The 23,611-nt window shown below is 40.9% G+C and overlaps 1 protein-coding gene across 1 annotated transcript in view; it reads right to left on the reverse strand.

Moving 5' to 3' along the window:
* Nucleotides 1-2,248: 2,248 nt before the first annotated feature.
* The window catches only part of LOC149071131 (uncharacterized), an 82,069-nt gene continuing 60,706 nt past the window's right edge, over nucleotides 2,249-23,611 (reverse strand). Inside the window, exons 4-6 of the mRNA XM_089248188.1 lie at nucleotides 21,657-22,267; nucleotides 10,828-11,670; nucleotides 2,249-7,848 (exon numbers count right to left, since the gene is read on the reverse strand). Of these exons, the coding sequence (XP_089104314.1) occupies nucleotides 7,700-7,848; nucleotides 10,828-11,670; nucleotides 21,657-22,267 (1,603 nt within the window). The 3' untranslated portion in view covers nucleotides 2,249-7,699. The remainder of the gene's footprint in view (nucleotides 7,849-10,827; nucleotides 11,671-21,656; nucleotides 22,268-23,611) is intronic.

Raw genomic sequence — 23,611 nt, forward strand, 5'->3', positions numbered from 1 at the left:
ACGTCTAACGAAAAATGAATGGGAAATAATGAAGTGTCCAATCTCTCTCATTCGCGGCCCAGTATGACTGATGTCAGGGCCCAATACTGGGTCGCGTGCCGGTGGTTGAGAAACACTGCTCTATATCAGCGGTTCTCAACCTTTTTTTGACTCGCGGAGCCCTTTTCAGTACATAATTTTTATATCGGAGCCCTGTTTGACTCGAGGAGCCCTTTCTGTATATAATTTTTATGGTGGAGCCCTGTAGGCCTCTTTTTTTCTCATTCATCTATCAAATTTACTTACTTATTTTATTTTTCTTAAGTCTCCGCGGAGCCTCTGGGAAGTGCAAACGGAGCACCGGTTGAGAACCGCTGCTCCAGATGAACTTGGTAGTTCTTGGTTGAACTTGGTATAGTAACAACATGGGCTGATAAAGTGAGTATTACTTTTAGCGTTGATAAGCGCGTGGTTGCTCATTTTGGTTCGAACAGCACACGTTTTACTTACAAGTTGAAATGGTAATATTATTCCGGATGTAAATAGAATCACCGAAATGGAAATTCTCATTGAAGAGCGGCTTAGGTTTTATTATTTAGCCGTGGTCAAACAATCGAATAGAATGCTTGGTTTCGTTCTTAAAAAGATCTCTTCGCGTTCTCCTAAAGCAGTGTTTCCCAAAGTGGGTAATATCGCCCACCCCACTGGTGGAAATGGAAATGGTGGACGATGGAATTGTCCAGGAGGGCGATAGAAACTACGGGTACAACATAGGATCTTATAGATACGCTTGAGTTGGGGCGATGAGAAAAAAACAATTTCTGTAGAAGGGGGTGATGAAACAAAAAGTTTGGGAAACTATGCTTTAAAGTGATCCTTCCACTTTTCAGTGACTTAGTTCGTTCTCGACTGGAGTATGCCGTAAGGATATGGAGACCATACTTACACAGGAACATGCACTTTGTTCAGGGACTGCAGAGAAGAGCCACGCGAAGATAGATTGGATTTTCTGAAAATGTTTACACTGGAAGAGCGCAGATGTCGGGGTGATACGGTTGATGTTTCTAAAATTTTTAATGGGGTGGATGGTTATCTATTAATACACCGTCGATCGACTGCTTCAACAAGGGGACATTAAGGAGCAACTCTAGGTTGTGGTGTAGTGAGGACTCTAATAGGGTTGTTAATAAGTGGAATAGCTTTCACCGGAGATCGTGAAATTCTAACACGATTGACACGTTTAAGAAAGAGAAGTACGATAAGCATATTGGGATAAGTCGAGGAGCCATCCATTTTTACGTAATACAATAATAATTTTTATGGGCAGTGTATTTTATTTTATCACACTCGTGAGTTTTTAGTTTTATTCTAGTGATATTCGATTTTTCCTGACAATTGATCGTATTTTACGTTGCTATGTTTTAGTTTTATGTTTGGTATCCATATTTTTTCAGCCACCTCGTTGGACATTTTCCCTGTTATGGCCTTTGTATCTGAATCTGTAGCCTTTGTATTCTTGCTTGTGGTGTTCATATTTTAGCTCCGTAAGTCAGTGCTGGTAGCACAAACTGGTTAAAAACTTTTCTTTTTAGAGGCATAATGGTTTTTTTTTTCTTTTTTCATACATAACTTGCACGATTAATCGCTACTCCCTGGATCCATCACCCTGGATCAGTGCCTATTCTGGGCTAGAGTTCAGTGAGCTTCCTTCTAGTGGGGGGTTTCAAACAGGGCAGTCCGAACATTAAGGGTGCCGGGGGCAAAGTGATGTTCTGAGGGCCTCTTCATCCTCTTACTTAGCTCAAAATATATAACAACTTACACATTTACATACTTACTCGCGAAAATTATAGCACCATATTTCATCACGTCGGTCTCTTATGGACGCGAGCAAAGCCTCCCAGTAATTTCTAGGAGGCTTTGGCATAAGGCCTCCTGATTCATGCCCGCATGGACTTATTTATGCATTAAAAAAGATGGCCCAGGGGTTATATGAGCAGCTCTGCTGTATTCTGAAAGTGGCCAAATTTTTTCCCCCGCTATATTTCACTTGGAAACTTCATTTCTTCACATCTAAATTATTTTTATTGTTCTTTGTAGCCTCCTGTCGGGGCTAAGCTCACACTCAATTTCCACCCGTTGCCGCTTTAGGACATTCCATCCAAAACATTAGATCAGATAAACACGTATTTACAAAACACAAGAGTCAAGATATCAAGATGTTTTTCAATATTTTAAATTACCATCTAATGAGACAAAACATGAGTGAGACGAGACAAAAAAAAAATTTATTGAATTCTCCAGTATCTCTCATCGCGTCATCTCGATAATAATAGTATCATCATTTCTGTACAAAGATTAAAAGATGAATCATATAGAAAGTTCACCAGTGTAATTTTGTCCTCCAAACTGAGAGAAGTTCACATTCTTCTCCTTCCTTACTTTTTTTTACATAATTTACAAATCACGTGACCCCGATCACGTGTCGAACTCGGTGCAACTACGTATACAAACAAGAGACAAACGCATATACATACATATATATTATGGAGAGAGAGAGAGAAACAGATGTGCGATCACAGTTAATTGAAAATGCATCAACTATTACAGTATTTTTTACAATCGCGAAAAATTCGGAATAAATCGTGTGAACTATTCATTCTTTTTATGAACATGCATTAATTATCACGTGAACAATATAAGTATATATATATATGTATAGTTGTGAGGAGCAATAACATCTTTTCGAAACAACATCGAGGTGCATTTCGAAGTGTGATATAACAACGAACGTCAATAAAATAATTATTATACGTCGGGTAAATCAAATTCTAGCAATGTCTGTGCAGATGCGTCAACATATTCAGCTGTCCATTAGAATCTACAAACATTCGCTGTGAGCGTCGGAACAATCGATGATGGCCTTGGTCAGGGCTACTCATCCGCCATCTTTGAGGGCAAGCGTGGCATCATAAAACACGCTATAACCAATTACTGTTCCCTATCCTCCTTCTTTTTTTTTTTGTAACCCTCTAAGCGGTTTTTCAAATTTTCCTAATCCGCATTACAACTGCCACAGAGGAAATCATTAAATCCTCTATAGAACAGTGTTTCCTCAACCTTTCTAAAAACAAGGACCAGCAAAATGTCTGAAACTATAGGAAGGACGATCACTTGTGTCCCGTATTACGGGACATTAAAGTGATTTTCGTTGTGTCCCGATATTTTTTATACATTTGTCCCGTTTTTTTTCAGCGATACGTATTTGAATTTTGTAATATTTACTGAATTAGTGAATAGGCAGCGTTATCATAATATAAATTATACTATGATAATTATAGCGAAAATTATAAATATTCGTCTCATATTTATTAGATCCCACGCCTTTGTTTCGTTTTATTTGTCACGTTTAGCGTTTTGTCCGCAATTTTTTTTTTCTTTTTGGAACTTTAATTACGATTGATGATTGTGGTCATCATTGCTGATCATCAGCATCAGCGATGATCATTGCTACTTCTGGAAATGTTTCCGATGGCAATTCGGATGTCCCGTATTTTACAAATAACTATTTAAGATTCCAGTTTACCGCATTTTTCTCAATGAAATATGGTCATCAGTATTTCAATGTTTTTTTTCGTGAAATACATTTTTGTTTACTGCGATTTTTCTAGCATTCCTCTATTTCCCATACCTTTCTGCAATTTTAGCAGTAATTAGCAAGTTGCATATAAATTGCAATAAATTACATTTTTTGTGCAAAATTTAATAATATCCTGTATTTAGGATTGCGGTTTCCTGCATTCTTCTCCATGATAAATGGTGAACCTAAGTATGAAAATTTTATTTTATTTGAACTTATATGGATGCTACTATTATTAATTACAACGGGTGAATGACTTTATCAAGTCAGCGTGCGGACCATCTATGACATCAACGCGGATCACCTCTGGTTCGCGGACTATAGGTTGAGGAACGCTGTTCTAGAATAATTGCCACTAACGCGTAAGCTGGTTGATACTATCCAGCATGAAATAATAATAACAAAACCAAACAAGGAAGAGAGAGGAAAAAAAAACTATCGTTTCTGTTATGTATGCTGCACCCAACAATCCTATACTACCTCGAAAGGAAAATAAAAATATCGTGTCTCACTCTCTCCCTTTTTTGTTATCAGACTTTGGACAAAAGCTGGCCCCACCCACCGGCAGTTGATTAGCAGGACGGGGGATGGGAGGAAAACATGTTATCAGGAGAAGAAAGCATGCAACGGTATCTGGGCTCGGGGTTTTCTGGAATGAAAAAAGTTTTAAGAATACGAGATATTTGGGATCATTCAAGTATTACGGCAGCATCGAGTGGGAGGGGGTTTCGGATTTGCTGACTTTTGATGACAAGGGGGGGAGGGGGGTTTGAAGGTTGCTGCAACCACCCCTTTGTGAAGATATGAAATATTCCGAGCTGCTGACGAAATTTTGCTGACAAGGGGGGATGGGGTCAGTGTTTTGCTAACTTTTGTTGACGGGGGGGGGGAATGAGGTCAAAAATGGCTGAAAATCTGCTTACGTGATACTTGAATGGCCCCTTTCGGGATTCCCAAAATAAATCGAATCAAGTCAGACGAGATATCTCGGGATTGCCGCTGCAAGGGTTAACGATTATTCGTTACTTGGAGCGGAAAACCAGTTTATTTCTTGTTCAAAGATGGAAGACGATGAGTCCGCGCTATTCAAAAGACGCCTTATCTTCGAATAATCCAACATTAATCGGATTTTTTCTAGATTGAAAACCGTAAAGACCCCGTAAACTATGTGAGAAAAGAATCCTCACTCGAGGTTTGTAAAAAATGCTCAAAGAATCACGTGTCTCTCCATGATCCATAGTCTCCAGTGAAATGCTAATTAATAATTAGAATGCCACGTGACCGGCACAGATGTAGGGTTAAAAGTTGCGAAGAGATCGAATTATTGAGAGTACAGTATTTCTGACTCTTTGAGGGAGTGGTGTAATTCCCCTTACCCTTCAAGAATTCAAGATCCATGCCCGACCTCGTCGGGGGGGGGGGGGGGGGAACTGGACGTGTGTGTTTTATAAAGAAGAATACCAACCAAACAGTAGAAGTCAGATTGTGCGGTCAAAATAAGTTATTTGAGTCCGAATATTCTTTATAAGCGTTTGAATCCACGCTATGTAGTCAAACGTTTTTACTTTGTGTATATACCAGTATATAATGGGGTACGTATCTTTCCACATCTACAAATGGTCTTCCTGATCCATGCGAAGCTGGCCCAACAGTACCATCACTTGTTCACCCATTCCAGATGGCCAATGCTATTCACGCGACTGCCGGCACTTGGCGAGATTTCCATCCCAATATTAAAACTCTTCACGAAATCTATCGGTGCGTGAACGTGAATCAATCCCACAAGCGTTTATTCGACCCTTGCGGCCCCACGAATTGCTAAATCAGAGGTGAGAGGAACATAAGAATATTGCTGAAAAAATATGAAAAAATATTTTCTCAGTAAAATTCATACTCTAAGATATGATTGGATGTAGAAGAAACTATATTTTTTGACGCAAAATGCATCTAGCTAAGAACACAACGAGATAAGCAAAGAATATGTATCAGTTGATGGGGGGGGGGGGTGTTACCCTTATTCCCCCACCCTTCTGGATCCATGCCTTACCACGTGGGAGAACTGGACGTTGTATGTCTTATGAAGAAGAAAACAAGGAACGAAAAGCCCCGGGTAAATAACAAAAATGACAAGAACGGCAAAATTACCCGTGTTTTCTTATATTATAACAGAGACAAATGCGTGAGTTTTCTTGTTGATTTTACTACTACTACTAAACCACACATGTACCTCGTCCATATTCCTCTGCGGAAATTCTAACGAATTGGTACATGCGGGAATGTGTGTGTATACGTGTAGTGAAACCTGACGTGAAGTTTGCTTCTGTGTAATGCTTGTTATGTGTAGTGCTGCCATCTGCCACCAGTTTTTCTAACTATGAGTGAAGTGTAATGATTGAATAATTAATCATTGTAGGCCTGTTGCTCTCTGTGGCGAGACTTTTTAATGGGGAGATCGGCTCGCATTTGTGCCTCGAAGTTGGGAACTTGATGATTTTACTGGTGCGGCCTCATAGACCGGAGTTTAGCCTCTGGTGCTGCCCCCCCCCCCTGACACTGGACACTGTAGCTGCCCATTATGTTGGCCGTCGTATAGAGAGAAGTTGGCCACCTCTGGAACGCCCGTATTACCGATACTCAATGGGCCAGAGAAACGTATCGTTATAAAGGATTTAGATATAGCGATATAAATGGGATACAGAGAAACGATGCCACTTTCCGCTGTTCGTATAAAGTACGATAGACTCGATACCAAAGTGGAGATGAAGATGAGTTTCGGAAAGAAAATTCAAAAACCTTTACGGGGAATCAAACTTCCGCCCCGCTCGTGGTCCGGGTGACTGCTCTGCCTTTAAGCTACAGAGGACTGACAGTTTCTTTCCTTAGAGCAGTGGTTCCCCAAGTTTTTTTTTAAACCCCGGCTCTCTAGCTCAGCAATCGATTATCCCCGGCTCTCCAGAACGGTATAGAAAATTACCACTTCAATGCACTAAACAGTCTCACATTAATGTTGCCAGCTCATCCTCACGCCCGGCGACCCACACTTTGAGAAATCTTGCCTTAAAGCGTATTTATGCGCTGGGTGGGACCGCGCATGGGCAGTGCCCGGACTGTCAAGGTCAGAGGGTCGATTTCCAGCAGAGGAATGTGCAATTTTTTTTTCCGAAATTCAAGTTCATCTCCGCTTCATATCTAGTCTATCGTGCTTTGTATAGATGGAATATATTAACACCACTATGAAAAGTGTACCGTCACTAGATGCAGTGAAACCTGTCTAAGTTGGACATCTATGGTTCCATTAAAATCTTTCCAAGTTAGAAAGGTATCTACGATTTAGATGGTACAGTGTTGTGGATATTCTGTATTATAAGATGTGTTATGGCCAGTTTCATTCAAAATAGTCTAATGAAAGTGGATGTCCAAAATGACAGGTTTTACTGCGGTTATATAGGCCAGGGGTGGCCAACAGCTAGCCCGTGAAGTGATTTTGTGCTGCCCACGACAAGTTAAAAGTACCGTGAAAAAATTAAATTCGTGATCATTATTTGAACTATCGGTTCCAACAGCTTGATTAACAAACTGCTTACAAACTTCTTGTTTTTATAGAGACGAAATTAATTTAATAACTAACAAATAATGGAGCGGCTTATACACCGAAGTTGCCCCACTGATGCGACCCGCGACGCTATAGCTGGCCATTATGTTGGCCCGCGAACAGAAAGAAGTTGGCCACCCCCGGTATAGGCGATTGCCGTTACAAGAGAATCTTTATGTAGGATTTTGACTGAATTTTCTATATGCGTTTGAAATTCATCTCGTGGATTTTAACAGCTCACAGCGAGTAAGACTCATCTGAACAGGAATATAGTATGTACCTCTCCAGCACCTATAGGTAATAATAACAATTCATCTACGACGCAAACAACTGCATTCGAGTGAAAGATGATAAACAGCACGTGTTTTGAAAGACAAAAAAGACAATCCCCCGTTTTGATGGTGCATCGACGTAATTCAATAGTCCATAACGTATAGTATTTATGAGCACTCGGTGAGAATGAACAATACGACGAAAACTGATATTCGCTATTGAATAGGATGAGCTCTGTATTGCTGCTGCTGCTGCTGTTCTGCAGTGGAGTAGCCTTCGTTCAAGGATTCCGTCCGTGATGTCCGCGTTGGAGCTGAAGACGCTCTTTGGCATCCCACCGGATAACTGCTTCCTGATTTTCCTCCTATTCCGAAGGGGAAAAAAAAAATAACACGTGAATTCTTCCTGTTGGTGATTTCGATTTCGTCTGAATTTGCATAGGTTCATTCAGAACTCATGGTAAAAAACTTTAAGAAGTGAGAGATAGAGCGCATCAAAACATGCAATTTTCGTCACACAAAATGTATAGTCGCTGGACACGGAAATTTCAAAAATCTTATCTCAAAAGATTCAACTTAGCAGAGAGTGACATATGCAGTTGCGGAAAGGGAAAAGAGGATCCCGAACATCTGATCTTGAGTGTTCAAAGGTGACAATTCAGAGAGAACTGTATCTGAACGTGATCTACGGAAGGAAGCTATCAATCCAATGGCCACCAATACCATCGAAATTGGTGAACTCAAAAGAGACTCTGTGTACCCTTCGAAGATTTGTACATAGCATTAAGAACTGATGCTTCTGTTTTCTTTCTTTCGTGTTGTTTGTATTATATGTGTATATTTTCTTTTCGTTTTCTTCTTTTACGTATTTTTATTATATTTTCAAGTATTTGCATGATTACGCATTTTTCTTTCTTTTCTATTTTCTTTTTCTCCTTTTTTATTACCTTCTTCAATTTATATATATATATTTATTTATTTTCACATTTCTATTATTCATAATATTAAATATATATACATAAAATTATACATAAGTATTCTTTATGGGCATTGTATAATATTTTCTCATGTGTATATATACAAGGATGACGTCACTCTCCGCTACCATACGAAGGTTTTTAACAACGTCAGCAGCTGTGAGCTTGGCCTGACCGTCCATGTACGGTCCCTTTCAGTGTACACGAGCTCCAAGGAAAGGTTGAGAGATTCTGTGGCTCTGTAGTCTAGTGGTCTGGGGCGTTCATCCGGAAAGTGAAAGGACGTGGGTTCGATTCCCCGCAGGGGCAGTTGAATTTTCTCTCTTTCCGAAATATATCTTCGCAACAGCCAGTTGTTAAAAACCTTCGGATGTGTATATATGTTTACAATTTTTGTTAATTGCATTTTTAATTGGGTTGCTGTATTTTTGAAATATATGACATCCATATTTTTATGGGCATCTTTTCCTCAGCCACCTCGTTGGGCGTTTTGCCTGTTGTGGCCTTGTATTTGTATTTGTATTTTTGTTTGTTTGTTTTTATTTTTATTTTTTCTATTCTTTTTTATATTATTATTTTTCTATTCTTTTTTATATTATTATTTTTCTATTATTTTCTATTATTATTCTTTTATTCTTTTTATTCATTTTTTATACAAATACAAATACAAATACAACGCCACAACAGGCAAATTGCCCAATGAGGTGGCTGGCTTAAGAACATCATGGATCCCCGAGCCATTTTTTGAAGGCCCTACCTACTACTGCTACACCACACATGCACCCCGCCCCCACCTCCTCCCCCCCGCCGTGGAACCCCCAACGAATCGGTACATGCGGGAATGTGCATGTACGTGTAGTGAAACCTGACGTGAAGTTTTTTTTATCATCATTATTATTGTTTTATTTTCTTTGGAAACTATTTTTCTCTTTTGTATAAAGTATTATAATTTTTTGTTTTGTTTCCCACGGTAAATATGCTGATTGAACCATTATATATGGCCCTATGCTATACTGTGTGGTGCATAGGGAGATGTCTTTGTGACACAGCATTGAAAAAAAAATGCATAGTCGCAACGCAAGCTGTGTACCGCTAGGTAACGCTGTCGCTGAAAGCGCTGGTCTTGCCACTCGTGTATTTGTATCGTGTATTGCGGAAGAGATGGCTGGTTTCGCGAATGAAGAAACTATGAACGTGCATTTCATACATGTTGCTTCAAACGCGAATTTTCTGAAGTCCGTAGAATACTTTGCGGGAAGTGATTCCGACAAGAGATGCGTGCTAAACTGAAAATATTTGAGGAATATCCCTGGTACTTGTGAGGAAAAAAAGGGTTCTATTGCCAAAGATATGCAGGATGCAGGGCGTGCCAGGATTCTGAGGACACCACAAGAAGCTTCATTTCGTAATTTGACCGATGAAATCGTTTTTAGGGGTTTTTTAATCTGAAGGTATCGTGTTGGAAAACTCCCTCTGTGCAATATACATGCTCAACCCATGGCCCGCGGGCCAATTGTAGCCTTCAGAGTCATCTGATGTTGTCTCCCGCCCCTAATTTTGTAAACATGCACCAAGTGGCGCATTTTCAGGTCACTTTAGGGACCAGCAGCATATTTAAAGATGACCTAAGTGACCCCGGGTGCAATTTCACATCACTTTAGTATCTGGTAGCACATTCCCAAATCACTGAAGTGACTCGCGGCACATTAACAGATCACTTGAGTAACCCCTGATCTGGGACAGTCCCAGATCACTCACGTTCCCGGCTGCACAATTACGGACTTTGTACAAATCACTTAAGTGATCTGCGGCACAGTCCCACAGCACTAAGGAAAGATAATTTTTTTTATGGTATTAATTATAGATCTAGAGCACTTGAGCCGCCCACAGTGCAATTCCATGTCACATTCCATAAAAGTATCCACGTCACAGTTCCTAATCACTAAAGCGGTCTGCAGCAGATTTCCAGATCACTTTAGTGACCCACGGCGCTGTTCCAGATCACTCCACATGTGACTCGCGACACGTTTTCAAACCAATGAAGTGGCTCGCACTCTCCTAAAGATTGATCACCCTTGCTGTAGCCTACTGTCTATGGACTTCCAGAGAATTCACGTCCACAGAATCATACCTAAAATGCGTGTCCTCCTCTCCATCCTTTCCGTAACACAGGAGAGAAATGCCGAGAAGTGGCAAAACCAGCGTTTTATGTGTTCAGTGACAGCGCCGTCTAGTGTTTAACCACTCCCGTTGCGAGCATGCAATGTACCACGAATATTCCTTACTGTGTGAGATGTGTTCTATCTCTCCTTTAAGTTCAGCCTATGAGTTCTAAATCATTCTGTATTTGTATGAAAACTGCCTTACCTTGAACTGCCGAAGGTAATGATCCGTTGACCATAGACCCAGCCGTCGAGCTCTGTCCGGCGTATAGGTGAGCGGTAGAGGGAGGAGGAGCAGCAGCAGCAGCGGTATTCTGAGCAGTTGTGTAATTGCACGATCCCGACGTTACGCCACTGTTCGCTGCCAGTTTCATGTTCGGTGGGGTCTGTGGCGGGGTGTCAGTCTGTGGGGGAACTGGGCTGAAGCCGTGGACAGCAGACGGTCCGGAAATGTTCGAGAAAATTGCACCGCCGGCACCATTACCACCGCCGTTCGCTGCGAAAGCAGTCCCGTGAGCGTGAAAACCTCCGTAGGTCGACGGCCCGTTCACCTGGTGATGATACGGATTCACGGAGAACCATCCGCAATGTCCTATCATGTCCGTGACTGTGCTGCCAGCAACGTCCGGTTCGTTCCTGACCAGATTCACGCCGGCGGCCGGCGGTGTCTTGCTGGTCGCCGTGTCTGCCAACGACCATATCTTTGGTTTGATGCTGCTGCTGTTGGTAGACTCACTCAAATCACTGCCACCGGAACTGTTACCGCCGCTGGTCGAAGACACCCCGTGTTTGATATCGCCGTTGTCTTCGGAAGAAGCGCGGATGAGATTCCTCATCGTCGGGGACGAACTGTCTCCCGGAGTAAAGTCTGCAGTCGGCACGACAAGCTGTTGCTGTGGTTGCTGCTGGTGATGGAGGTGATGGTGATGTTCGGGATTCGAAACAGACCTAAGTCCGTTCGGACCCATGTGGGTATGACGCAGGAACGATCCGTAGCCACCCCGGTTCAGGAACACGTCTTCGGAACGGAACTGCAGAACACCGTCCACTGCAAATGAAAATGAATCACGATTAAATACATACCCTTTGTGGAAGAAGAATTTGAATCAACGTTTTTTGTGTTCCACAATAACAATATGATGAACATGATCTAATTCAGTGGTTATCAACCTCAAGCCATATGCTTCATTTTTGTCCTGGGCAGGATCGGCCTAACCAGACGCGGGGCACGGTGCGAATATAATAGCGGAGCAGAGTACGTCCCAAACATTTCGGGGCACCAAAAATATTTGGAACCCTTTTTGCCCCGATATTATATATTTGTGGGAAAGAGGGGATCAGCATCTATTATTTCAGAATATACAGGAATGCTGAGAAATATCCACACAAAATTTTTAAGCACATAATGTAATGTTGAATGTAAATTAACACAAAAATTAATGTAAATTATCACAAAATTAATGTAAATTATCACAAAATTAATGTAAATTATCACAAAATTAATTTAAATTATCACAAAATTAATGTAAATTATCACAAAATTAATTTAAATTATCACAAAATTAATTTAAATTATCACAAAATTAATGTAAATTAACACAAAAATTTTTGTAAATTCATCACTGAAGGTAATTTTATACTAATGGGAGAAAAAATTTTCCCGGAACTAAAATGAAAATTTTAGAATTGCCTTCCGAAAATTTAAAATTTCAGTTTCTGAAAAAACTGTCTCTCAAAAACCCACCCCTATCAATAATATTATGATTATTATATCATATCCTAAAAGAAATAATTTCAGAACCGAAGAAAGCAATGATTTTAAAATTGAGGAAAATTAAGAATTAATGAGAAGCTAACAATTTTCCAGATTTGATGAAAATTAACAGTTAAAGGAAAAAAGAATTCCAGAATCGATTGGAAATTCATAATTAACGGTGGGAAAAAATTCCAGAATTAATGCAAGAAATAATTCAAGAATTGAGGAAATCGTCCAATAATTTGCGTGAGTGCGAGACCAGACCCCACAAATCGCGGGAGACGAGGTCGCCCACCCCGAGGGTGACTCTGGTCTTGGTATATATATAAGAGGACAACGGATGAGAAAATCAGGATAATACTAAGAGTAAGAGATTTTAAAAATATCGTCTTTTTTGAACTTCTCCATGCTCAAAATATACAAGTACTACCGAATATGGCCTCGAACAAAGTTGAAACAATGATAAAATAGCCATTTACGGCAGGGATACTTCAAAAAAGCGTTTTTGAACTAAAGGTTGGAAAATTGGCAAAAATAGGCATTTATGGCATTTTGCCTGAACTTTCGAACTCTACTAATAACATTAGGTAGTTATGAAAAACAAGACTGGAGCATTTTTTAAACAGAAAAATTCATGCTTTTATCACTACATTTCTCTCTTTTTAGATAACATGCAAAGTTAAGTACCAATTCCACAAGTAAATTTAGTATTTAGTAAAATTTCCTGACCACTACAATAAACAATAAGTGGATTTGAAGAATTCTGATCCCATGAGAGGTTGAGAGAGACTTTATTTCCTGTTATTTATATATAGCTTGTGTGAGATTAAGAACATGGAAAAATACTTGCACGAATGCAAAAACGCATGGGCCCAACCGGTTACGGTCCGGGGGAGCCTCACAAAGACGAGAACCCGTTGAAATTTTCGAAAATTGGGTCTCAGAAAAATTACTTGGCCCGGGGGCCCGTGATGCCCTTAAGATGGCCCTGAATGAACTATAGTGGGAGTTTTCAAATTTATAAATTCCTAGTATAAATGATTTTGATCCGTAAGATGCTGCGCGTATTAATACTTCGCAAACTCTGTTTTGCCAGGAGAATGTTGAAGGGCAAATGAGAGACGTACATAAGATCAAACTTAAGCGCATTCTGATTTCCATCTTTATAGAAAAAACGCGTTGATCTTATTGATGCTATTGATAAAAATCAGTAATTTTCTTCAGGTATATTAAAGAGGAGACCGATTTACTTTTACGAAATGAGAAAAGAATGATTTGTACTTGACACCCTCGTGTCTTGGAAGCATCCAAAAAATTTAGAAATTTAAGAGGAATTAACTAGGAGTGGAGTTTTTTGTTCAAATATCTTAAATCCATCAATAACATCTGTTGATGTTGGGAGAAGTTTATCTTGGTATAAAACATTACATGCAGAAATTTATATTTAGCCTTTTAAGTTTCCTAATATATTCATAAATCATTAATTGTTTATTTGAGAAACTCTATTAGCAATTTTTGACTAGTGTTTATAATAAATTTACAGATAATTTTAAATACTATAAATTTCTTTTTTAAATTTCATTTCCAACATATTCGGCTTTTAAATAAATTCAATTTGTTATTTCAAGAGCATTTATTTGTCATTTTAGGGCATTCTTTGTCATTTTAGAGCACTTTTAATAGTCATTTATTAGGATTCTTTAGGTCAACAATCCTTGATATTTAACCTTAGTGTGTGTGCTCGCGAGACTCCTAGCGACTTCTCGGAGAGCCCTGTAGGTTCCGCGAATACCCGGTCGAGAAACACTGGTCTAGACAATTTTTATGTAGATAAAAAAAAAGAAAGCAAAATGGTGACAAACAAAATCAACATCTGATTCTTCTTTTTCTCTCGTCACCGGTGTTTTCTTCGCATCCGCTTCCGTTTCCGTATAAAAGGCTCAACATCTTCTCTTGAATGACCTTTTAAAAGGGGGTGGATAACGTTGACAAGAGCCTTTTCGTTCCTGAAAGATTATGTTGTCTCAGCCGGTTTTAATAAGTAGGTATCGTTCCGGCGCATACATACATACATACGTATATACACGCGATGAAGAGAAGGGATTGGGGGCTATATGTATTGAGTTAGGTTCGGGATTGAGACGACGATGTGTTTCCAGAGTTGTTCCAGGAGAGAGATCCGGTGTGTGTGCGTGTGCTGGGCACGCGACGGTGGAAGGTAAGTAAGGTCTTGACGGAGATCGGGAAGAATTACCGGAACCCTCTTGCGTGAGGATGGAAGAGAGGGTGGACCGAGATGGTGTCGTCGAGTAAAGTTCTAAGACTGGGAGCGAGCGAACGAGATTAGCAGACATTGGTCGATTTCATTTGCATGCAAATGAAGCGCGCGGTCAGAGGCTCTTTCGAAGGTAAAATTTATTTGTTCTCGGGGATCGGTTCAAAAAACGAACTTGGTTTGAGCATAGTTCTCTCTCTCCTCCACCCTCCAAGAAAGGGGGAAAAAGCTGATGAAAATTATCTTACATGCAATATTATTCTCGCATATTATATGCATTGAAAGCTGTTGCGTTTCTGAAAGGAACAGGTGGCACACAGAGGGAAAATATTAAAGCAAAAATATTTTTGCCTCTCCTCTCTAGTGTCTTCTTCCCTCTTTTCCTTGTTTCCTTCACTAATTTCGTCATTTTTTGAAGAAAAAAAAATTTATCTTACTAAAATTTTATGCCGAACATTGTCGAAGGTGTGAGGAAAGTCGAGAAATGTAGGTGGATATTGCGCGATATGTACCGTACTTGTGCGGCATTTTGCATCTTTTTTCGTCTGTGGTTTTTGTTGCCGATATCGTGCATAATGAATTAACGCACACATGGAGTCTTCTCATATTGATTCACGTTGGCTTCGTATACTATGTCGTCCATGTTGAACGACGGCCCTTCGAAGGAAAATGTCGGGATATTATTCCTAGGCGTAAAGTTATTGGAAATATTGGAAGGGTTCACAATTAATATTGGCGGAGCGGGGGGGGGGGGGGGGGAGTCTGAAGCCAATATTTCTGTCGGCACTATGTCATAAGTCAGAGTTTCTCAAAGTGTGCGTCGCGGTGTGCTGGAGACATTTATTTTTGTGTGCCTATTAAAATGCTTTGAAGGGGTTCTGGGTGGTAGAAGATATCTATTAAACCAGTGTTTTTCGTCCTGTGGTGCGCGGACCCCAGTGGGTCATTATTTCATGAGTGGTCATTATCATCAGCGAGTACTTTGTGAAGGAATCCGCGGGATCATTCTTTCATTTATATCATTGAATTAATGATACATTTTGTGCTGAGAAATTATAATTCATTCAAATTTTTAAGATACATAAATTATTTAAAAAAGCAGTACATTTTAGATTTCATTTGAGGGGGCTTCGAAATTAACTTTCTGACGTTACAGAGGTTCCTCAGAGTATTGAGCTTCAGGGAGGGGGAAAAGGTAGGGAAACACTGTACTAAAATAGTTTAGGGAACCACATATGAATCCTTAATTGGGCAAGGGAGCTGCGGGTGACAAAGGTTTTGAGAACCACTGGCATAAGTGGATAGAGGCTCTTTTAAGGGGGAGAGAGAGTGAATGTCCGCCCTTCCTCCTATTCAATATAATACATATTTTCTTTTGCTGAATGGGAGGGGAGAGCAATCACACTCATTTCCCTCTCCATTGGCTCCACAGGCGGCATAATTCCGCCTCCGCTTAGAAAGCGAGAGCCTGATTCAGTGAATGAACAAACAGGTAACAGAGAATTTGAAAGCATGTGAGTGACCTGGAGAGCAAGAGACAAGATCAGTGAGTGAACGAAAGAGTGAGGGAATACTCAGTGACAGTGACCGTGACTTAAAGACACGCTGTTTTGGCCACTCAAACCTCTGGGTCACTCTTTAGGTCACTGACACTCACCTGATCCCTCACTTATTCGTCCGCCCACTGATCTTGTCTCTTGCTCTCCAGGTCACTCGCATGCTTTCAAACACTCCAGGTTACCCATTTATTCATCCACTTACCTAGGCCCTCTTTTTATAGGCAGAGGCTCCACAGGTGTAAAACCGCCTGTGGAGCCAATGGGGGAGAGGAAATGAGGGCGATTATATTCTCCCCTCCCGTTCAGTTAAAAAAAATTATTATTGCATAGGCGAGAGAGAAGAGGTAGACATTTGCACCCTCTCTCCCGTTCGAGGAGCTTATGTCCAGTTATGCTATTGGTTCTCAAAAACTTTTGTCACCCGCGGCTCCCTTGCCCAATTGAGGGTTCACACATCTGTGGTTCCCTAGAATATTTAGTTTAATGTTTCCCAACCCAATATAATAGTTAGGTGCTTATATTACATATCTGCATATTAATAGATTAATTTACGCGCAATTGTTAGGATTGAAAAAGTGGTATAGTGATATTGTATAGTGATCTTTGCGTGCGGGAGCCCGTTGAACCCAGAATCAGAAAGAAAGCACCCATACGGGCAACTTCGACATCATATACTTGAACCAGCATGAAGTGGATTGTTATTGAGTGCAACAAATTTATCATTAAACTAGGGTGTCAATCAAGAGTCAAGAGCAGAAATCAATGAAATCAAACACAAACATCGAACACTCTCAGGTGCTTTCTTCAGTGGACATCACGGTGCTCGCGAGCTAGGGGTTCGTTCTCGGTTCTGCGGATAGCTTTATTTATTATGAGCTTATTATTATGAGCACTCTAGCCCAATTACTCAGAACTATTTTAAATTTATCTGCTGGAAAATATTGTTTTACTTTAAAAAGACATTAGATGACCTGAACAGATTTGGCCTTTGAAAATCCATATCGAGTGTAGAGCTGGAAACAGGCGGCCTACGAAGCCTTGAACTGATCAAAGTATGAAAAAGTATAGCCCATTGATCCCAGAATTAAAACTAAAGTTGGCAACTTCAACGCTTATTATTGCTTGAAATAAGTAATATGGGAATTTCTTGAATGAAATTATTAGCCTAGAGTGCCCTAGACGAAATCCAGAAACCCCTCCCTATTTTAATATGAGGAAGGACAGGACACACTTCAATGTGGTCATTATTCCGTTGAAAAACATCGTAGTGACCTCCTGAAGCCATAGGCGTAAAAGTTGTTAGAAATATTAGTAGGACTCAAATCAAATATTTCTAGAAGTGTTATGGAGGTGATGGCAAATATTGTGGGGTGCGGGGGGGGGGGGGTTCTTACCCATTGGTCGGATACAAGTTAAGGCTTATGTCTGAAGCCGATTCTGTTCATACTATCCATCTTTTATTCCGCGAATCCAGTGTTTCACATAAAATTCAACAAAATCCCCTCAATTCGTCAACAACTTAACCATCCCCCATATCACAATCCCGACGGTCAATCTGCCAACCAGTTTCTCACGAGCACTAAAGCTCCCAAGAAGTGCAGCATGGTTGTTCCCAATTCCGTTCGAAGAGCCCATATTCACTTATGGGTGCTCTCAGTGGCGTGTTTACAGGGGCCTAAGCAAACTATAGCCCGTGGTGACAAATTTGAGAAATGAGTGATTAAGACAATTAGTGCAGAATGGAAGATGGGTGGCAAAACATAAATCCGCTTCTGACGAGATCAAGGAATCAGCGAGTGACCAAAAGAGTGGCGTATAGAGACGGATCTGGTGGTCAGTGAGCAACCGAAACGCAAGCATAGGAGTAACCAAAAGAGTGCGCGTTGCGTTGTGTGTGTGGTTGTGTGTGCGTGCGCGCGCATGTGTTGGGATTAACCAAAAGAGTGGCCTGGGCGAGGAGCCAGGTCAGTTAGAGACAAAAAGTGTGACCTACAGTGTTTGTGCAAGCATGGAAGTGACCTGGAAAACAAGAAGCATATCAGTGTCAGTGAGTGACTAAAAGAGTGACCTAGACAGTAAGCATGGGGTGAACAGAAAAGTGAACCATCAAGCTTGTGAGAAAAAGATTGATCTAGAAAAGGTGCGAGCATGTGAACAACGAAAGAGTGACATATAGTAAGGGATCAGGTCAGAGGGCAACCTAAACAGTGTGCAAGCATGTGAATGAAAGAGTGACTTAGCACTGAGCCAGGTCAGTGAGCGATAAAATGTGTGACCTAGAGAGTGTGCAAGAATGGGGAGTGACTTGTAAAACGGGGGAATCATGTCAATGAGCGACAAAAAGAGTGACCTAGAGAGTAAGCATGTATGTGACCAACCAAAAGAGTGACTTAGACTATATGGGTGCTCTTAATGTGATTTTGGGTGTTCGTGACTCGAAAAATATCGTAAAAAAAAGACATGACAAAGACACGTTGCCGTATACATGAGCTTTGATCGTCTTTTTCTTTTGAACCATCCCATTAAAGCTGCCTTAAAAAAAAACATATTACATTTGTTTGAGTTTATGCATGTGTGGAAGTGGCCATACGGGTGCTCTAATTGTGATTCTGGGTGCTCTTGACTCGAAAAACGTTGAAAAACCCAGGCGTATAGATAATATGTTATCGCGAGGGTATGCGGACGTAAAGGAGTTTTGACAACCGTCCCCACGTTAGTCTGTTCGCTCGCATCTGGACACGAGTCGTTATTGCTGTTCGCGTTGTTCATTTGTGTCCTCGGGATCACTCAATCATCATCACCATCACCATCGCCGAGGAGGATCAATGGATGAACGAATGGATGAACGGAGGCCCCCCCACAAATGTTTCGATTCATTCCCTCCTCCGTATATTTCGACGAGACAAACTTTTGTATGCAAATATACATGCAATTCGTACGTGAATCGCTTCTTTCAGAGCTCGACGGAGAGAGGGAGAGGAGCATTCCGGCTCTCGAATTTCCTAATTACTTCCGGAATTTCCCGGAAAATGAAACTGAATCTTCGCAGTGAAGATCTATAATTATTGCTTTCATTACAGGTTCATCACGCATCCTCCCACGGGAGATTCCCGCTCGCGCTCGCTCTCTCTAACCAATGTTTGAGCTGTGTTCTCTTCAGTGAACCGTATTGATACATAAAGGGTTGTGGCAGGCGCGGATTCGGGGGACGATCGTTCCTCCCAAGAACTGAATAATATGGGAAAATTTATTTGTCCCCGTAATATACGGGATATGATCCAACAGACCTACATAATAAGTCACCGCTCGTGACCAGGAGTGTACGCAAGATAGACTTTTTGTTGGGGGGTTGGCACACCGGGTTTGTGTGAGCCCTATTTTATTCTCTTTCGATATTTTAATTACTTCATTTTGTATTTAAAAACATTTTTTATTTTTTATTGTCTTTTGCTCCCTGTGTACGCCTCTGCCTGCCTCTTTCCGCTCAGACACGGATCCAGGACGGGGGAGAACGGAATGATACTCCCCTTCCCAAGAGCCGAATAATATGGTTGAATTTGTCTGTCCTGTAAAATACGGGACGATCCAACGAAGCTGCTCTCACCTTGGATCCGTGCCCGAGTTGTGGAGCTTTGTGCGTACAAGCATTACACCAAGGAACTTAAATTTGGTGCTCAGTAAGTCACCTAAAAATATTCGGTGCATGTCACCGATCCCGTGCTCTCGAGACATCGATCGGCACCTCGATTAAACCATCCTCCCAAGTTGCATTTAAGAATTTAAATTATGCTGCTCTAAGTTTCAGCATAATATGCTAAAATTGCTATTTGAGCAGGGGCCCCTCAACACCCTCCCCCTCCTATAAACTCCACTTTTCACACTTTATATTTGAGTTTTGTCCTCCACCCCCTCTAAATCAGAGCTCTTTTTGTCATTCTGGACGTAAAAGTCGCTCGCGACTCGAAAAATGGTTGGAAACGCTTTTCTCATAACAAAAATACTTTATTTTATTCCTACTGTTGAGCTCATACTATTTCCTAATCGTGTTCCCTTTAAGCCTAGGGGTTTTTAACCACTTGTGTTCCATGGACCTATCATGCCAATAAGACCGAAAGCCGGAAACTCCTTCCTCTTCCAATAACACAAAAGCCAGGAACTCCCTTTTCCAATAAGACGAGGGCCAGGACGAGGGCCGTAACTAGGATTTTTGCCATCCGGGGAAAAAATGATCATGCCGCCAACACAACTTTAAAATTCGATAATTGTATAACGGCGTTCTTTGTTCCCATCTAAAACTGTAGCCCTTCCCCCCCCCCCAATAAATTTCGCCGTCCGGGGATGCTGCTCCCTTCTAGTTCCGGCCCTGGTGAAGAATCCCCCCCCCATTAAGATAATGAAACCCGGAGACGTCCTCCGACCGATAAGATGAAGGCCGAGGACGCCCCCCCCCTCAAATAAAAGCACGGAAAGGGACTCCGTTTTCTAATAAGACAAAGTCCAAGGACCTCATCTTCCAATACGAAAAAATACAGGGACTTCCCCACCCTCCAAAAAAAAGACGTACTCCAAAGGCCAGGAATCCCCCCTCCCCTTCCAATAAGACGAACGGCAAAGGCCAGGGACCCCCCCCCCCAACATTTGCCAATAAGAGGACCACAGATAACTTCACAGCGTGTTTAGCAGAACCGTGATTGTTTTCTCATCCAAGCTCACTGACACCTTGAAACCTCTCCAACGATCCCTAAAGAGTTCGAGGACCCAGGGCCGTTGCGAGAAATCCTTTCGGAGAGGGAAAAACTAGTGTTACGGGGGAGGGAGGGGAAGAACCAAAGTAATGAAACGAATGGATAAAATCCTGTTATTCCTAAAACAGTCGACACTCGTTATGGTGACCCCCTAATCGTTCCAAGAAAAACGGTCGTTATAAACGAAAACATAAAGGATAGTCGTTATATGAAAACATTTGGGACCTTATCCGAGTGGTGCAATGATGCTCGTCTACCACTATGAAGATTGCAGGTTGCATTCAGATCCACGGGCTGAATCCCGGGGGGAAGAATATAAAAACAAGTTCTTTTCCCTATCGATCCTGAGGTGACCACCGATAGATGGCACCTTCATTTCGCACCAAAATCGATCTGTAGTAAATTGCTGGATAGTGATATGATCGGAGTTCGTATGTGGTGAAGTTCTAGCCTGGGGGCCCTGCAGCGGGATGTGGGAGGGGGGGAATCGTTGATTTTCTAACATTGTGGGGAGGGGGGGGTGATCCTAGCCTCTGGTCTCCCGCCACGATCTTGCGTGGACCCCTGGTTGAGAACCACAGTTTCAAGCTTTTAACTTCAAATATTTCTGAGAAAATTTTCTTTCTGGATAACAATCCAGAGTACACCCCCCCCCCCATTTCCCACCGTTCACCTTATTGGAGGAATGGATGGTCTTACCAGAGTTGTCGCCAGACGTGAGTTGTTGTCCACAGTCGTCGCTGTCATCGCTGTCGTGGCATCTCGGCCTCAGCTCCGACGACGAAGACGCATCTCGACCAGAATTATGTTGGTGGTGGTGATGATGGTGGGGTTGCTGCCCCCTCATGTTTGTGACATGTCCCTCATGAGGTTGGTGGTGGTGGTGGTGATGGTTGTTTGTGGTAGCAGCAGTAGTAGTCGTAGTTCCGTAGATGCCACCACCGACGATGTCGTCGGATGAGCGAGCGTCCGACTTGTTGCGGCAGCAGTCGTCGGCCGGGACCTGCTGCTTATCGCTGCCGTCATCATCGCCGTCGTCTTCGTCGAAGTCATTTTTGACGTCCTCCGAGTCCATCTTATTCCGGGGTTCCCACGTCATCTTGTTCTCCTTCTTGAGTCTCCTGCGAGCGTTGGCGAACCACGTCGAGACCTGGGTCAAGGTCATCTTGGTGATGATGGCCAGCATGATCTTTTCACCTTTCGTTGGGTAAGGGTTCTTCCTGTGCTCGTTCAGCCACGCCTTCAGGGTGCTCGTCGAATCCCTTGTGACATTCTTCCTCCTGGCTCCGTTGAAATCCAGACCACCGTAACTGAGCAAAAAAAAAAAATGAAACAAACAAAAACAATAAATAACCTAAGTTATGGTGGGACAAATTCTTATCTTTTTCTCGTTCAAGGGACTCAAAAAACATGCTGGTGATTTTTTAGGTTCATACAGATAGATAGGCAACCTGAACATTTTTACAAATTGCAAAATACGTTTTTGGGTAGGCTCCTTACTTTGGTACTTTTGACTATGACACGATAGCATGCCCTTTTATTGGCATTTTGGCAGTCGTCGGTAGCACGAAGCAGGTAGTCTACTCTACATGCATTCAATGCTTAGCGCACCAGAAATTTACAAATACCCGTTTTAACCAATACATTAGTAATGATCATCAAATGATTTTGGATTTTCTTGAATATAAAAATATTCCCAGAAAGATGTCCTTGATAATTTTCCTGGCCGAAACTCAAAGATTTCTGTGATGGAAAAATCCTGAAGAAAGAAAAAGGACTCTTAAGTCGGCATTACACTATAAAACTTTGATAAAAGATCTTTTACAAAACTGGGAAAAACCACGAACAGGACTATTGGTTAAATTCGCTCTAATGTAACCGATACACTGATTGGTTGCATTTTTCAAATTTTACGAAAGAACTTTTTTTAAACTTTTACAGTGTTCAATTTTGTAGTTGTCCCGCCCAATAGTTGCAAAACTATAAAAGTTTGATAAAAGATCTTTTAGAAAACTTGAAATAAACAACTAATAAACATATCGATTATATTCTAACCAATAGGCTTATTGGCTGTTTTTTTTTTTTTTTTTTTTTTTTTCAAGTTTTGCAAAAGATATTCTATACCAAACCTTTATAGTGTAATCTTGACTTTACACTAATGAAGTTTTAAAAAAGTTCTGTTACAAAATTTTACCAATGAATGCAACCAATAATCTTATCGGTTACTTTCACTCGAATGTAACCGATAAACTTGTTGGTTAAATTTTTCAAGTTTTATGAAAGAAATTTTGCAAATCTTTTACAGCGTATAACTCCGGCCTTAGGACGCAATTTTCAAGTAATCCGACACTATTTGTTCATCCAATCTGAAAAATATTTTTTATTATATACAAATTTTTCGATTGAATCTGAATTTTTTTCCCATTAAATACAAAACTTAAGGTAACATTATTTCTTTCAATAACTCTGGAAATATTTTCATTAATTCTGGATTTTTATATAATCATTTGTGAAATAATTTTTTTCTCCAATCCTGATATTTTTTGTTATCATGAAATAATTTCTCATGTAATTCATAAATTGTTTCTCATTAATTTCAAAATTATTTCTTCTCATTAATTTCAAAATTATTTCTTCTCATTAATTTCAAAATT

The sequence above is a fragment of the Pholcus phalangioides genome, unplaced genomic scaffold (genome assembly GCF_987345545.1).
Source record: "Pholcus phalangioides strain wild (caught in Gottingen) unplaced genomic scaffold, Ppha-v1.0 ptg000019l_1, whole genome shotgun sequence".
Classification (NCBI taxonomy): Eukaryota; Metazoa; Arthropoda; class Arachnida; order Araneae; family Pholcidae; genus Pholcus; species Pholcus phalangioides.